General features: G+C 33.8%; 1 protein-coding gene across 1 annotated transcript; it reads right to left on the bottom strand.

The window, feature by feature from the left end:
• Nucleotides 1-5,156: 5,156 nt before the first annotated feature.
• On the bottom strand, nucleotides 5,157-8,680 carry LOC118749431. The gene is made up of 3 exons (XM_036484234.1): nucleotides 6,376-8,680; nucleotides 5,332-6,024; nucleotides 5,157-5,227 (listed from the first exon to the last, which is right to left on the bottom strand). Exons 1-3 carry the CDS (start codon nucleotides 8,678-8,680, stop codon nucleotides 5,157-5,159), a joined length of 3,069 nt encoding a protein of 1,022 aa, XP_036340127.1.
• Nucleotides 8,681-16,367: the final 7,687 nt, after the last annotated feature.

The raw sequence follows: 16,367 nt of genomic DNA, 5'->3' as shown, positions 1-16,367 counted from the left end.
ACCACCAAGTGGCACTATTTTTATATCCTCCAGCAAAAAATATGGTAGACTTTGATTTTGATGCTGCGAAGCATTTCTGCATCGAACAGATATCAAGAAATACACAACTCTACGCGTCCGAAGAAAGGGGATGTAGCTCCAACTGTATCAGTCGTAAATTCGACACCTCTTACTTCACCATCAATTGTAATGTCATCTTCAATGCTCCCCCACACTAATTTTCAAAATTCTTTAACAACTCTAAGCGATCTGCATTTCTGTTTTCCAAATATTTCAAACGTGGGCGCGCCGGATAGTGTCGGAGAAGAGATAGACAGATATTATAACGAACGAATACAAATTAATAATGACTTTGAAGCAATTCAATGGTGGAATCAGCATAACGCTATCTTTCCACGGTTGTCAAAATTTGCACTTAAAATATTATCTATACCTGCAAGTAGTGCGGCGTCTGAGCGTGTATTTTCCTTGGCCGGTAATTTGATAACTGACAAAAGAAATCGACTTGCTCCTAAAACCGTAGATAATATAATATTCCTGAATTCAATACTTAAAACTAACTAATAAAAAGTTCCTACTGTGCATTGGAACGACAAATTGATTTTCCTCTAGACATTTTTAAACTGAACTTATTTTTTGTTATTAATTTCATTTCCATGCTTCCCGGAAATTCACTATTAGAAGCCCTGATACCCTTTGATAACGTTTACCCCAAATAGTTTTCACTCAGCCCATTTTTCTTTAAATTCCTACCCATTCATCATAATCAGATGATTTAAGCTAAAAGAAAATATAAATCTACGAAAGGATAAAAAATAGCTCAATTAACTTAAATTTTTTGTAGGATAACTTTTTCATGATCCAAATATCGACAATAATATTAATTTAACTGAACTGTAAAAATAATTTATTTTAACGTTTAAATTTTTAATAGTTTTTGCAATCAAGCTTTTTATTTCTCTGGAGGATTATTCGTTTCATGGTTTATAAAATTGAACTGTTTTTTTAATAATAGTTTTTATGTTAGAACATTTTTATTTTTTTTCCCAAAATGAATGAAGTGTGTTATTTTTTATATCATTGAACTGACATGTGATTTTGTTTTAATTAATTATACTTGTTAGCCATTACAAAAGACTGAAACCTAGTTTTATAAAATATAATAAGATATTACATGACCATATTCCTGAAACAAAGTGTGAATTATTTAAAAAGTGACGTTTATATACAAGTTTTTTTTTAATATTTTCCCAAAAATTTAACTACTTTTATTTCTAGAAATTCCCAATGTATTTTACGTGAAGTTTTTAATTACATTAATTTCATTCCAAAAAAATTAACTAACCTTGAGTTTTATTATTTCTTATTTATTATTTATTAAATAAAATCTTTTAATAATGTTAACGCAACATACATACATATAGATTACTTTCCAGTTTGGGGTTGGGGTGGGGAATACCATAAACGTAAGTAATATGCCATTATCCATTGTATTTCGGACTTAAATTGCATTCTTTTTATGTACATATTTTCAATACGTATGTATATAATGTTCTAGACTTGTTTGGTTTCGTCTAAGAAGACTAAAATATTTACACTTATTAACTATGGAGAAAATCCCCATCTCCAAATTCTCTAATTTATTTTTAAACAAATTTGCAACATGAATAAATTATGAAGCTTCAAAAACCCCAGTATCCATCAAAAAGTTGTTTACTGAAACTACCTTCTTTTTAACATGGTTTAAAAAGCTTTATAAATTGACGTTTTCATACATTTTTCAATTTACAAGCCTTTTTTAAAGCTACTTTATTTTTTATGAATATGGCTATAAGCTTTAGTTAAAAATATTTGTTAATAGAATAGTAAATAAATTACGATTACTTTTTATACCGATGCTCAATTTGTCACTCCCGCCACAATTTAAGTTGAAACATAGAAACTATAATTACAAAATAAGAAAGTAAAACCATCCTAAATACATTAATACATACATACATAATTAGCAGAAAAACTACGATACGAACAAGTAGTACCTGATTTTATATTCGTGGTATCCACTTAGGTCAAAGAGTTTAAATTTGATAAGCATAATTCACTTGTATTAAAAATCAGTCAGATTTATACCTATGGCTTTATAATCAAGACATTTTTAAACTCTTATTTTCTAAAAAAAGTTCCTTGCACTTAATTTCCATAAAACATCCTTTTCTAGCGTTTGCTTCACAGCGCAACTGCTCAAATGGCTTAAGTGGCTTGCGTGCTCATGAGCTCTTGCGTTTATTCACAAGCCTTCAGATTCATAATTTAAGCGAAACGAAGCCAGTGAGCAATATGAATTGGAGAGCTCATAAGCTAAAAACTTGTGAATACTTGCTCAACACAAGCTAACTAGCTCACAAGCCGGCGCTCTCTTCTTCATAACGATAAGTGAGCGGCAATCACACTTGCTTGCTCTCCGTAATTATTTCGCTTGCTTCACACTTAGTTTCTCGCAAGCAGCTCAAAGTTGTGTTTTACTAATTCAGTGCAGGACTCTGCGGGTAATTTCAATTTTGATGGCAGTTTGAACTTTATCTTTTGAATTTCTTTAACTAGCTGAGAAGGTTTGATTAAGGATGGATTTATTCGCTGGTGATTAACATCAATGAGCATATTTATTATTGCTGTCTGTGTGTTTTCACACTCCTTTAATATCGATTGTAATTGCATGGTGATTAACTGAAATGATGTGGAGAATCTATAGCTGTTGAAGTAATTCGCCGTTAAATTTTGGATGCTGTTTATTTGATTGTCAATTTTAGTAAATTGATTATTGACATCTGTTGTAGTTTTTCTGAGTACGTTGAGTGTACCATCGATTAGTGAGGTTTGCTTTCTAATCATGCTTTCAATGTCATTTTAGTTTTCAAATAAGTTTTTCATATTTAGCTCCATTATTTCTCTATCATCACTGTCCATTAGTCCAAAGAGTAAGTGATAAAGCGAGCCTATGATTTCTAACGGAGCTCTTTTGGCTCTTTTTGTGTACATAAGAAGCTGGTTGTTCGATTGGAGTAGTTCATATTTACTATTCAGATTTTTTGCTATTATTTCACATTGTTCGCTAAAGTAAAAAATTTTTGGACATAGGTCCTTTATTTGCTTTAAGTAAATTGGCATGCTTTCAATTTCTTTGAAATAAGATTCGAGATTGTAGTATATTACCAAGTTCCAACGAGAAGCTACGACATCTACTCTTTCATAAGAGTCCAAGTATATGGCTGAACTATTTGAAAGGCTCGTTTGCGTGATGAAATTTGTACTTGCTGTTGCTTCTCCTTTTATATTAAGTAGTTTTACAATAAGTACCAAAAATACTAGCAACGTTTCAGCTACTGACCATTTAGGTCTTGCTAAATTATTATGGCAAGATTTTGTGAAAGTATAGTTAGATTTCACCTTTTTATTTTGAGTACCCTTTTCGCCATCTTCAATACAATGTAATGGACACAACTTTTGTATTGATCTTTTAATAGTTCCATCACTTGTTTTAATTGTAGCTACACGAACTTTATCATCTGTACCTTTGTGTACTTGTGTTACGTTACCCAAAGGCCATCTTGATGGGGGTGTGTTTTCATTTTTTATTATTACTATTTTGCCTTCTCTTATGTTTAAATGGTCGACTTTCCATTTATTCCGCTTTTGCAGTGTTACAAGATACTCATCTTTCCATTTATTCCAAAAGTCTTTCTTCAATTTCTAAATGACTTTCCAACGGTCTAAAGCTCCGATCTTTTCCACATCTCGCGCAACTTCTGGAATATCCAAAAGCGGTCTGCCAATAAGGAAATGCCCAGGCGTAAGAACATTGTTGTCTTCTATTTCAGACCCTGTGTATACGATGGTCGTGAATTAAGTACTGATTCTATCTGGCATAACAACGTTGACATTTCTTCGAAGGTCAATTTGGTTTCACCAATCACTCTTCTTAGGTGGTGTTTTACGGATTTTACACCTGCTTCCCAAATACCTCCGAAGTGAGGACTTGCCGGCGGGATAAAATGCCATTCAATCTTTTCATTTGCTAATATCGGGGCTACAGAACAGTTGTTTTTGAGAGCGTTTTTAATTGAGAATCTATACTTCGATTTGCTCCGATGAAATTCGTTCCATTGTCGGAATATAGGTGTGAGCTTTTTCCTCTTCTAGCGAAAAATCTTCTCAAGGCTGCTAAGAAGGCTTCTGTCGTTAGATCTGACACTGCTTCTAAGTGTATAGCTTTAGTTGCCATACACACAAATATTGCAATGTATCCTTTATACGCTTTGATGCCTCTATTTTTGGAGCACTTTATAAGTAATGGCCCAGCGTAGTCAACACCTGTATGTGTAAAAGGTGAAGACTGCGAAACTCTCATCTCAGGTAGGTTTCCCATTATTTGGTGAGCAGTTTATTGTCGATATCTAATGCATTTCACGCAATTTCGAATGCATTTTTTAATTTCTTTTTTTAGATTTATTACCCAGTACTTTCTTCTTATTGCTGCTTCCATTAATTGGCTGCCACCATGCAATGTTTTGCTATGTGCATCCATAACAATTAACTCTGATAAGTGCGATTTATTAATAATTGCTGGATGTTTTTGCTCATATGATTTGTTTGAGTTCCTCAGCCTACCGCCTACTCGTAACACACCCTCGCCATCGATGAATGGATACAAGTTTGATAACTTACTGCATTGCTTTATATTTTCTTTTTTCAGCAGCTTTTGAAATTCATTTTCAAATTCTTTATGTTGATGCCTTTTGATTATTTCTATTTCTGCCGTTTTTAATTCTTCTGATGATAGATATTGTGAATGGAACACTCTAATTAGTTTTGAAAAACTGGAGTATTTTTCTGTAAGAGACTCTAGAGGGTGCTGTTCATTAATGTTACTCACTGCAGTTACCGCGCATGTTGTCTTCTCGCTGATTGATTTGGGCCACTTGTCTTCTGATTCTTTCAACCAGTCTGGACCATTCCACCACAATTTGTGTATTTGTAATTTATAGGGAGGTATTCCTCTCGATGCTACGTCTGCTGGATTTTCTTTAGAAACTACATGATTCCATTTTGCACTTGGAATCAAATTCTTAATGTCGCTGACTCTAGTTCGAATAAATTTGTCTTTACTTTTGTTGGTTTCTATCCAACTTAAAGTAATAGTAGAATCGCTCCATGTGTAGATTTTCGTTTTGTGCTGAATCGTGATTAACATTCGATGTAATAGTTTTGATAATAGGTGAGCTGCACAAAGTTCTAGTTTAGGCAAAGTTTTCCTATGTTTCATCGGATTCACTTTACTTTTTGCTGCTACAATGGTTATTTGCCCATCACATTTAATGTACACTACTGCTGCGTATGCTTTTTCTGATGCATCTGCAAAACCGTGCAGCTCTACATCCATTATTTGAGATGTTTTAGTCAATCTAGGGATTTTTATGTTACGCAGTGCACTTATATTTTTTGTAAATTCAAACCATTCTATTTTTAATTCGGCTGATAATTCTTCATCCCAAGTAAGCTTCTGTGTCCAAAGCTTTTGAATAAATATTTTCAACACAATAGTTATTGGAGATAGCCACCCAAGTGGATCGAATATAGTGGCTAAGTTTGATAATATTTGTCGTTTTGTAATCTTCTTGCTCTCTTTCAGGTTGATTTCGAACTTGAATTCATCTTTTTTAGGATCCCATTTAAGTCCTAACGTTTTCACGATTTCATCACTATTTATTAAATAATTTTCTTCACTGCGCTGTTGCATACTATCTTCTAGTACCGAAGAATTATTCGTGAGCCATTTTCTTAAATGAAAACCAAACTTCATTAATTGTTGCTCAACTTTTTGTTTAATTTCACTACACTCTTGTACACTATCTGCTCCAGTCATGAGGTCATCCATGTAAAAGTCTTCTTCGATAACTTTTTTCACTCTTTCTTCATTGCAGTCCTCAGCGATTTTTATTAAGCTGCGTACTGCCAAAAATGGTGCTGAAGCTGTTCCATAAGTAACAGTAGTTAACCTGAACACTGTTAATGGCTTTTTACTGTCATTTCTCCACAGTATGTTTTGATAAAGTTGATCTTCTTTAAAAATTCGAATTTGACGGATATTTTTTCAACGTCTGCTGTCACCACAAATTTCCAGAATCTCCATTTTAAAATTATGTCAAAAATGTCTTTTTGTAATTTAGGTCCCGTGTACATTACATCGTTAAGGCTTCTCCCGTTCGATGTTTTGGCTGATGCGTCGAATACCACCCTCAGTTTCGTAGTGGTACTGCTTTCGCGAATAACAGCTTGGTGGGGAAGATAATATTTACAGTCTCTTTCATCAAATATTCTTACCATATGTCCCAGTTTTTTGGTATTCGTCGATGAATTTGGCGTATTCATTTTTCAAGGTGACATCTTGAGCCATCCTTTTTTCCAGTGCAAGAAAACGTGCCACAGCTTGCTTCCTGGATTCTCCCAAAGCGCAGTCTTCTTTGAAAGGTATCTTCACAGTAATCCTTCCCTTTTCGTCTAGCTTGGCAGTGTGTTTATAAATTTTTAGACACAACTCGTCTTCGTTGGATGACTCGGTTTCAGTTGGGACTTCTTCCAGTTCCCAAAATTTCTCTATACTGGTCATTGCTGACACAATTTTGTTATTGTCAGCGGTTGCTGTGACAGCTCCGGAAAGTATCCAACCTAATTTAGTTGATTGCCCTAGGATGCCACACTTTTTGATAACGCCTTCTTCCAAGATGTCACCGAATATGTCGCTGCCTATTACAACGTCAATTCTGTCTGACTTGTTGTACAAAGGGTCTGCCAAGACATAATTCTTCCATTCTTCTATATCTTGCTGAAATGTCTTTTCTGGTTGAACACTTGTCAGCGCCGGCAGAATTAAGGCTTCTGCTGTCACTAAGTAGTCGCTGCTAAATCTTGGCTCTATCTGTATTTTTATTTTATTCTTAGAAACGCCAACTTTGCTACCGCCAAGACCGTATATTTCGGTTTTCGATTTCATTCGAGGTAAATTTAGTAACTGGCTAGCCTCTTCGGTAATCGTGGTTTTTTGTGACCCTTGATCGACAAGAGCTCGAAGTAAAATATGCTCGCCATTAGCTGATTTGATTCTTATTTGTGCTGTGGCTAAAAGCACTGCTGGTGAGTTTTCCCTAGATACCATTGTGGTCACTTTTCCGACCTCTTTCGGTTTATAGTCTTCATGTAGCAGAAAGTGATGTTTAAACCCACATTTTATGCACCTCTTTTCAGGATTATGGCACTTTGAGCCATAGTAGTGCTCCATGCAAACGAAGCACAGTTTAGTTTTTGTTACAAACTCTCGCTTTTGCGCTGTTGTTAAAGTTTTGAACTTTTTGCAGTAGGTGATTTTATGCCCTGGTATTTTACAATACACACAGGTTATTTGTTCATTGTGTTTCGTGTCAGTGACATAGTTACTTGTAAAACTTTTCTCCCTTTTTTGAAATCTATTTCCACTTGAACTTTTACTGGAAACGGCTTCTAAGGCAAGATATTGCTGTTCTAAGAAGCTGAAGACATCTTCAAGAGTTTGAATTTCTCTTGTCTTTTTTACGCTTTGCTCATATAAGCGTAGTCCTTCTTTATCAAGCTTTCTCACTAATATTCTAGCTAAAAATGGTTCAGCGTCGGTGAGGTTGATGCCCAAACCTTTTATTGCATAAATGCATTCTCTCGCTTTATCTAGACAGCCTTTTAGACTAGCTGCTGATTCACTATTAATTGTTTGCAAATCTAAAATTTTGTCAAACTGGGATGTGAACAGCAATCTACGATTTTCGTATCTGTTGTTCAAAATTTCCCAGGCTGCCAAATAATTTTCGTTGGTCACCGTCAGATGTTGTATCAGACGTCCAGCTTCACCTTTAAGGTATGATTTTAGTCGATACATCTTTTCGACTTTAGAGTAGTGTGAGCTTTCGTGTATAAGACTATTAAATATGTCTTTGAATGTTGGCCATTCTGACAGGTCTCCATAAAATGGCGAAATTTTGATATCCTCTACCTTTAAGTTAGGCGTAGGACCTGATCTTTGTGATTTTATTCTGTTCTTTAGCTCTGAAACTGACATTCTTATGTCGTGCATTTCGCTTTCACAATCATCCATTATGTGCCGCATATCGTTATTTGTGGATGAATATTCTTCATATTTTTCCTCAAGTAATTTATACTCTTTTTCTAGAGTTTGCAGAAATATTTCTGAGACATCCTTTCTAATTTCATCTCTAGTCCTTGAAGCATATTTCTCAAATCGATTTATTTGATCTTCAATTTCTTGTTTTACACCATGATTATTTTGTGTCATTGCATCACTTTTCTTCTTTAAATTACAAGCTTCTGCAACTTGTTCCCATTCTGCATTGTATTTTTCTAGGCTTTCAGCAATTGTATGCATCCAGCCGTCATAATAATTTGACGTTAAATACAGCTCATTTTCCACACCTAACTTAAGTAACTGGTTATGGTTAGATGTGAATCTCTCTCTTAGTTCGAGAATATTTTTCTTCGCGTCTTCTGTTGCTAGTGTTTTTCGGCCTTCAAGTTTGCTCAGCCACGACTTGAAATGGTCTTCGAAACTCTTCTGTTCTTCTAACAGTTTTTGCTTAGTAGCCATTCTAATTGTGTTTTTTTTTTTAATGGATTTGATCAATTTAATATTGTTTTTTCTTCTCCAAAAGAACCGTTGGAGGAAATTGGTTTGGTCGCCTTGTTGACCTTGCTGTGCCTCGACTCACAGCCGTTGTTTGTTCTTTTGGATACAATAAATAGATTATGGGCTGGTTTCTCCAACTCAACTTAACTTAGTTTAGCCAGTTTTCGGACTTAAGTCAAAAGTTAGCCTACGTTTTACACAGCTTATTCTTGACTAAGTCAAGAAATTTGGCTTGACTAAGTTAAGTTGAGTTGGAGAAACCAGCCCTATGTGTAAAGTCTCGTGCTTTAACGACTTATAAATCTGGTATGCCTATAAAATTATTAGGGCTTTTTTTTTTATTATTTTAAGTGCGGAAAATCTGTTCCCGTCTTACCTTGCGGCTTGAGCTTAAATTTTTATTTTTTTTTTAGGCTCGTATGGACCAAATGTTCGTAGCAGAGCTGAGTCACTTGTTCCTTACCTCGGGTGGGGGGTAACAAGTAACGCTCAGCAATGCGCGAACTACAAATACTCTTATTTTAAATTCTCTACCCCTTACCACTGGTGGGGGGGAAGTAGAGTTTAATAAAATAAGAGTTTAGTACTTTCAATATTAATAATTTCACCCCTTACCGCTGGTGGGGGGAAGTAAAACCTTAATAAAGAAAGAAGAAGACAGATAGTTAGATGCTTTACCCCTTACCTCTGGTGGGGGGAAGTAAAGCATAAAATATAAAAGAAAGAAAAGAAGCGTGTTATTGAGAGTCTTTACGAATCTGATTAGATTATTCAACATTTTTCTTTTATATACAATTTTCTAACTCTACTTCCTTAACTAATTATATATGTATGTGTGTGTATATGTACATGTGCATGTATGTATGTATATTTACATAAGATTACCAACCAATGCCTTGGTCTTCTAATTATATTTTTATTGCTTGCATGTGCATCGGCTATATACATGCAAAGCATATTATCTAATGCATTTTCTAATGCATGCATAGGTATGTGTGTATATATATTTGTATGCAAGAGATAAACGCATTGATCTCTTATTTCAGTATGTATTACAATTTATGTGATTTTAAATTTATGTTATGATAAGCAGCAATCTTCGTACACAGGCAACAAGATCGCAGAGAATTTCGATTGCTTTGCTCATCATACATTTGACAGAGTAGTGGACTGTATACATATACGTAAATATTTTCTGTATGTAAATAAGTATGTTCTGTTTCTTGCATTGCATGTGCAGACAAAACGATCCTTTTCTAAGTACATGTTCATATGGATGAGTATATGTTATTGTCTAAGTAGGTACATACATATGCACGTATTTTTTATGTTAAATTTTATTACCCTGGCAGATATGTATGTACTCATGTTCAAAGATGTTTGAACAGTGGGAAAGCCTTAAATGCCACTTGCAGACTAAAAAGGACCAGATGTTGGTATAACACTGAGTGGGGCGCAGCAGAGATTTAAGCACTTGTGTATTTTCAATGCTACAGGATAGTACGCCACCATTACCTTTATTGGAAAGATTCTATAATGTTGAGTTCCCTGTCGAATCTTCACTGATGGTTGCAAAACTGAATCCGGGTCATGATCTGTGTTCTTTTTCGATGCTAATGGGGAGAAGCTTCACTTTTATGTTGAGGAATATGCTTCGGTCTCCCAGGCTGAGGTAATTGCAATCCTAAAAAATATGGACTACGTGGTGGAACATAGGTGGGAGAAGGAGTTTACGTGTCTGCAGCAGTGTTGCCACAAAAAATTACCAAATTCATCAAAAACAAATGAAAAATTCTCAAAATCCGAACAAATTACTCAAAATTTTCTTATTACAGTTATGAATATTGTGTACCATGATAAAAACATAGCATGGTAGAACCGTTATCTCAATTTGTCGGCCATGATTTTTTTTTGAAGTTTGCCAACATTTTAAAATCATATAAAAGTGCGGGAAATTTTGACCCTTATTCTAATTACCTTAAACCACCATAAGTTTCTCGGCAACGGCTCTAACGTAGCAAAATGAAAAATCGTTTTAAAAAGACTTTCGAAGTTGTATTTCTTCCAATTGTCAACAACTTTTTATTTGTCACGGGGCAAATACCGTACAAATTAACTGTATCGTGCGAATATCTATAGAAACTATGAGGGCTTGAAAAACTGTTAGCACAGCGACAACAGCCAAGCATTTGCTTTTTTAGAAATTGTTGTTGCTTTGCTATTCGGCAATTACGAGTACTTGATGAAGATCTTGCAGAAGCAATGAGCTTAGCCGACGACGCTTTAAAGGAATTTGAAGAAATGCGACAAGATGCAGAAAAAAACTTTCATTTGCTTTTCGAACCAGAGTGTCCAGATTTGGCGATTTCGCGCTAATTTGGCGATTTTTTTTTGATATTTGTGCGTAAAAATTTAGGAAATCGCCACTGGTGATTTTTGGCGATTTTTTTTCGTCAAATAAATTTTTTCCAATTATAAAAATATACAAAACTTAGTTTTCCACGATAATTTTACAGAAGAGGCTAATGAACTGCATGATAAACTTGACGTAAGAAGCATATTAAAAGACTGTCAAAAATTTTTAATCACCCTAATCGAAGAACTTTTGAAACAATTACCTAGTCAATTAAATACTTCTAAAAAAGCTTTGGTTTTGTCACCAGAAAAGTGTGTGAATCACAAGAGGGCGAGTTTCAGGGACCTGCCAATTCACTATTTGACTTTGAAGGAAAGAAAAGCAGCGAAAACTGAATATTTAAATATTTTAACTTTGCCACGGAATAACATTTTTCAGAACCATTCCATCCGACTCTGAAGAAATAAAACGTTTGGAAATATAAATAAATTCATATTATTATCCTTGCCGCACTTACATGCTTTGTTGAGAGCATTTCTTCCGTAATGAATTCAAAAAAAAAACTAAGATTCGAAATTGGATGAGGTTGGAAAGCCTTAATTCAATAGTTCGAATAAAGCCTTAATTCAATAGTTCGAATAGTGTGTTAGTTTCTGCTGCAAAATGTTTCCAATATCAAACAGTATATTAGCAAAGTTGATTAGCTCAATATATGACAACAACAGAAATGTAAATGATTCAGACCCTATAGGTGACTTTGAAGAAATTGTGGAAATAACTGATCTCTCTTTATTATAGGTTTTTATCCAATTTTTAGCGCCGAGCTCTTAAAGGCGGATTGTGCGCTTAATCAATTAATATGTGTTCTAATAAATTTAATAATTGCGCAGTTCTATTGCAAAATATGTTGAAACAAGTATTGTTTGTACACCACTATTATATAAGTGATTTGTCTAATTTATTATTACCCTCTGAGGGTATTATATTCGTTTTTGGTTTTAAATACTATATTATAACAAGATCTCATTTTTAAAATAAAAGATTTGTTAAATCGATTTCATGAATTTTATTAAAAAAAAAATTTGCGATTTTTGGGGATTTTTTTTTCAGAAATTGCGCTATTCTTTTAAACAATCTGGACACCCTGTTTCGAACACGTAGAAGAAGTATGCACCAACCTAGGTACAGAAATCAAAGTACCGCGATACAGCAGTCGCCAAAAGAATCGCTTTAATGTGAAAACCGGAGACGCCGAGGCATACTATTGCATTGCTTTTTACATTCCCTTCCTTGATACATATATTGCTCATTTGAAAAGCCGGTTCCTAAACCATAAATCAATTTTAAATGTTTTGTTTCCAAAGTATGATTTTAACGAAAAGAAGCTGAAGAATTGTTTGCTTTCTATGAAAAAGTAATCGACTGCTCGAAACAAAACTTTCTTCTAGAGGTAAAGATGTGGAAAAAACGAGTTTCACACGAACATTTTCGAAATGCTCTCGAAGCATTACATGTAGCTAATAGATCGTCTTTTGGGAATGTTTTTAAGATCTTACGTATATTGGCACTTTTGCCCGTTTCAATAGCCACACCTGAACGAAGCTTTTCATGCCTGAAAAGAATTAAAACCTACTTGAGAAATACAACATGTCAAGAAAGGCTCAACGGTCTAGCATCTATGAATATTCACAAAGATATAAATTTTTCATTTGAAAATTCTTCGTTTCATTGATTTATAAGTAAAAAGAAAAATTTAATGTGTTTAAAATTATCAAAATGTTTTATAAATAAAGCGAAAAATTTAATATATTATTTTAAAAATTCGTGTTTTGAAACTTTATTACGCATACTTTCTTCTAAAGAGCCTTTTTTCTAGACCCATATTAGTGAAATAATATTCTTTGACTTGAGGGGGGGAGGTTAACCCCCTTAAATCCGATAATCGTATCATGAAGAAATTAACGATAATCATAAATTTGTGTTTGAGAATTAAAATCGGTTTTGTTTTTTGCTTAAAAATTACTTTTTAAACTACTAAATATACGTTCTACTGAAGCATTAGAAAAGGGCTATATTAGTAATGCAGATATAATTTTTTTTTATTTGGAAAGTTATATGAACCTCAAGATTCTTTTAATTCAAAAACTTGTTTCCGAAAATTTTCTGGATCTAATGAAGAAGCAATATGAATATTCGTATAATCGAACAATGCGTGTTCTCTACATTCATTATCGAGATTTTTCAAGTTCAAAATAAGTTGAAGATCTAGGGATGGAATAAAAATTATCGAAAGCGAAATATCCCTTTTTCTTAAAGCTATTTTTGTTGTATATGGAGGTGTTTGAAGGTTTGACAAGCCGTTTGAAATGTGAACAAAAATTTAAATGTTGACGTTCGATCAAACCGCTTACATTTGTGTATGGTAAAATCGCCTCACTCGCAACGGAATTTTCCTCTAATGAGGACGCAAGAGAGAAAAATCGAAGACAACCAAACTCTTTTACATTGGTTGAATTTCTTTATTCATTCTGAACGTTTGGAATAAACTTTTTTGTTTACTTATTCTTTAGAACGTTCCTGATGATATGTTAACGTATATTTCAAACGCATTCTGTGAAATGGGATTATCCGGAAAGTAGAAAGAAACGCCATTGTGAACGGCTGTGATATGATTTTTTAATAGTTCATACATACTAACTACATGGCGTATTAGTAACATTCTTTCCTAGTCATATTTCATAAAAAAAAAGTTATTACACAGTTTCGTTTGACCGTCTACAACTTTATTCATAAACCAATTTTCTTCGATGATAGCTTGATGTTTTTATAAAAAAATAGGCTTTAAAACCAGTGAAAAGAAGTTACAAAAATATATTTTATTTTAAAATTTTTTCCCTGTTAAAATTTGCATTGTTTTATTCACAATGCAAGTTTAAAATGCAAATATCTTGCGAAAATGACCTGACATAGAAAAACGGTATACAGGGCCGTAATCTACGACCCAAAATTAAGTTTGCGTGTTACTTCAAAATTTGAAATTTTCCTTCCAGTGTTTTCAGTGGAACAAAAAAAAAACAGAACGGATCATAAATTTAACCAAATCTGTATCAGGATCATATCGCTGTTGTCATATTTGCGTGCAAAATTTGTATGCGGATCCCGGATATTGCCCAAGAAACACAAAAACACAGCTACAGTTGCGACAGAGCTGCATTGGTTTCGGTTTTTCAAGTTTATTCAGTGAAATTGCTGGAGAAACTTATCAGAAATGTGTAAACGAGTTTCCATACAATTTTTGACGGTTAATTTATAAAGCTTACAAAATTATAAGTTTATACGGCTTACAATGCATTTATAAAGATTGCTGAATATCCTTATTAAATTTATCGTAAATTAACGCGTGCCGCGTTAATTAATAGCCTCCCCGCGGCAAGCAAAACAATACCGACGACACCTATCAAATATTTTTACATACACTACTATTTATTTATAATTACTTTAGTTATATTTTTGTATGCAGTTTTATTTAAAGCTTATCCGATAATTTATTTTTATTTAATAAAACAATTTCATTTTCAAAATCTACGTATGGCTTTTATTTTGCATTTTTTATTTTTGTTCTTTTCTTGGTTCTTCGTTCACTTTTTTAAAGTACGATCTAAAACTGGTTGCTTCCGATAGTTTGAATGAAAATTCAACAACAATTGTGATTAATGTGCGCGATATTAATGATCTGCCGCCAGTTTTTCCGCAAACTCTCTACGAGCGTACTTTGGACGAGGAGCTGAACACGCCATTTTCCATTATGCAGGTCACTAGAATTTGAAAAGTGGTATATGGAATCAATTAAACAAAACTTAATTTAATTAAACCATAATTTACCTAGCTATTAGCGTTCGTAAATTAATACTCGTACATAACATTTTTTCTAAAACTTTTCATATTTACAATCAGCTCTCTTTGTATATAATTTCTCTCCAGCCAATATTTCAGTGCAATTCTCTAGCTATAGTAATAAAATAAACTAATCATTTGATTTCGGGATACGGTTAGTGGTTTTAACAAATAATTTGGCTACGTTAACATTACAAATAACATTTAATTTAAAATTATAACAATACAAAATTCACTTTTAATCAACAAACAAGTTTCAATTGGTTTTAAATAGGATTTCCAAGAAATATTCTTTATTTCATTCTGGTTATCTTGGTCAGGAATATCTAATTTTCTTAGTTGACAATAACAAACTGCTCACACTTTCAAATTTATACGTACTACATATTGACAAATTGTAAAAATTTAACATTATGCAGTTTAGTATGTATAAGTATATGTAAACACATACACTTATATAAGAGTAATATACATACATATACATAGATGTCAACGATGTGCTGACCTTTACTCAAATCAAATTCTGATTATTGACTACTGGTTGCGGATATATGCCCATACATTCTCATTATGGTCAGGTACACTTTGTTAAATAACACAAATTAAAACAATGCTGCTCTTTTATTTAATTATAATTTAATAACTTTTAATAAAGTGCTTGCAGTTCTTTTGTAATTATGTTGAAGCTATACATACGTGTATGACATACGGGCTCTTATAACACTACACAGATAACACAGGCCAACAAAAATGGGAAAAAAATTTTTGCCGACAAAGGTTAAAGCCCTTTTTTATAGACTTTTTTATGCTGATTACGAATCCGGAAAAAGGAAGTTGTTTTTGCAATATTTGAGAAGCTCTAGCAAATAAACAAAAGGTGATATACATATGCTGTAATCCGTCGTAGACTCGATTTTGCTACGAATCGTAAAATTGGTATGCTGAAATCCGCGTTGTCGTATCGTAATTTCGAAATTCGGAGGCCATCTTCGAAATTCGTAATGTTGGTATGCTTGAATCCGGCGTAGCTGTCATTTCTATTTATTTGTCGGAAATTTTGTACGTCGGAGCAAAATAAATTGTTTTAAAATATCAATAAAATAAGGGAGTGTCTATTCGCACTTTGCCAGTGTCACCAGTGTACCAGTGTCACCAGTATACCAGTGCCACCAGTGTCGCCAGTGTCACCCGTATACCAGTGTCGGGAGTCTTCGGCTCTGCCAGTGTACCACTGTCACCAGTGTCGCCAGTTTCACCAGTGTACCAGTGTCACCAGTTTGACCAGTGTCACCAGTTTCCCCAGTGTACCAGTGCCACCAGTGTCGCCAGTGTCACCAGTGTAACAGTGTCGCCAGTGTCACCAGTTTCACCAGTGTCACCAGTTTCACCAGTGTCGCC

This window comes from Rhagoletis pomonella, unplaced genomic scaffold (assembly GCF_013731165.1).
Source record: "Rhagoletis pomonella isolate Grant_MI unplaced genomic scaffold, Rhpom_1.0 Rhpom_scaffold_00016, whole genome shotgun sequence".
NCBI lineage: Eukaryota > Metazoa > Arthropoda > Insecta > Diptera > Tephritidae > Rhagoletis > Rhagoletis pomonella.
The sequence above is the reverse complement of the archived record's forward strand: the minus strand, read 5'-3'. Positions and strand labels throughout refer to the sequence as shown.

Bases quoted from the DNA above. Each gene is read 5' to 3' on its own strand.
- LOC118749431 (XM_036484234.1), bottom strand. From the start codon at position 8,680: ATGGCTACTAAGCAAAAACTGTTAGAAGAACAGAAGAGTTTCGAAGAC. The intron at 6,025-6,375 runs GTAAGAATATTT...CTTATGGAACAG, and splicing joins CCAAAAAACTGGGACATATG to CTTCAGCACCATTTTTGGCA. The intron at 5,228-5,331 runs GTAAAGTGAATC...ATCACGATTCAG, and splicing joins AACCATTGTAGCAGCAAAAA to CACAAAACGAAAATCTACAC.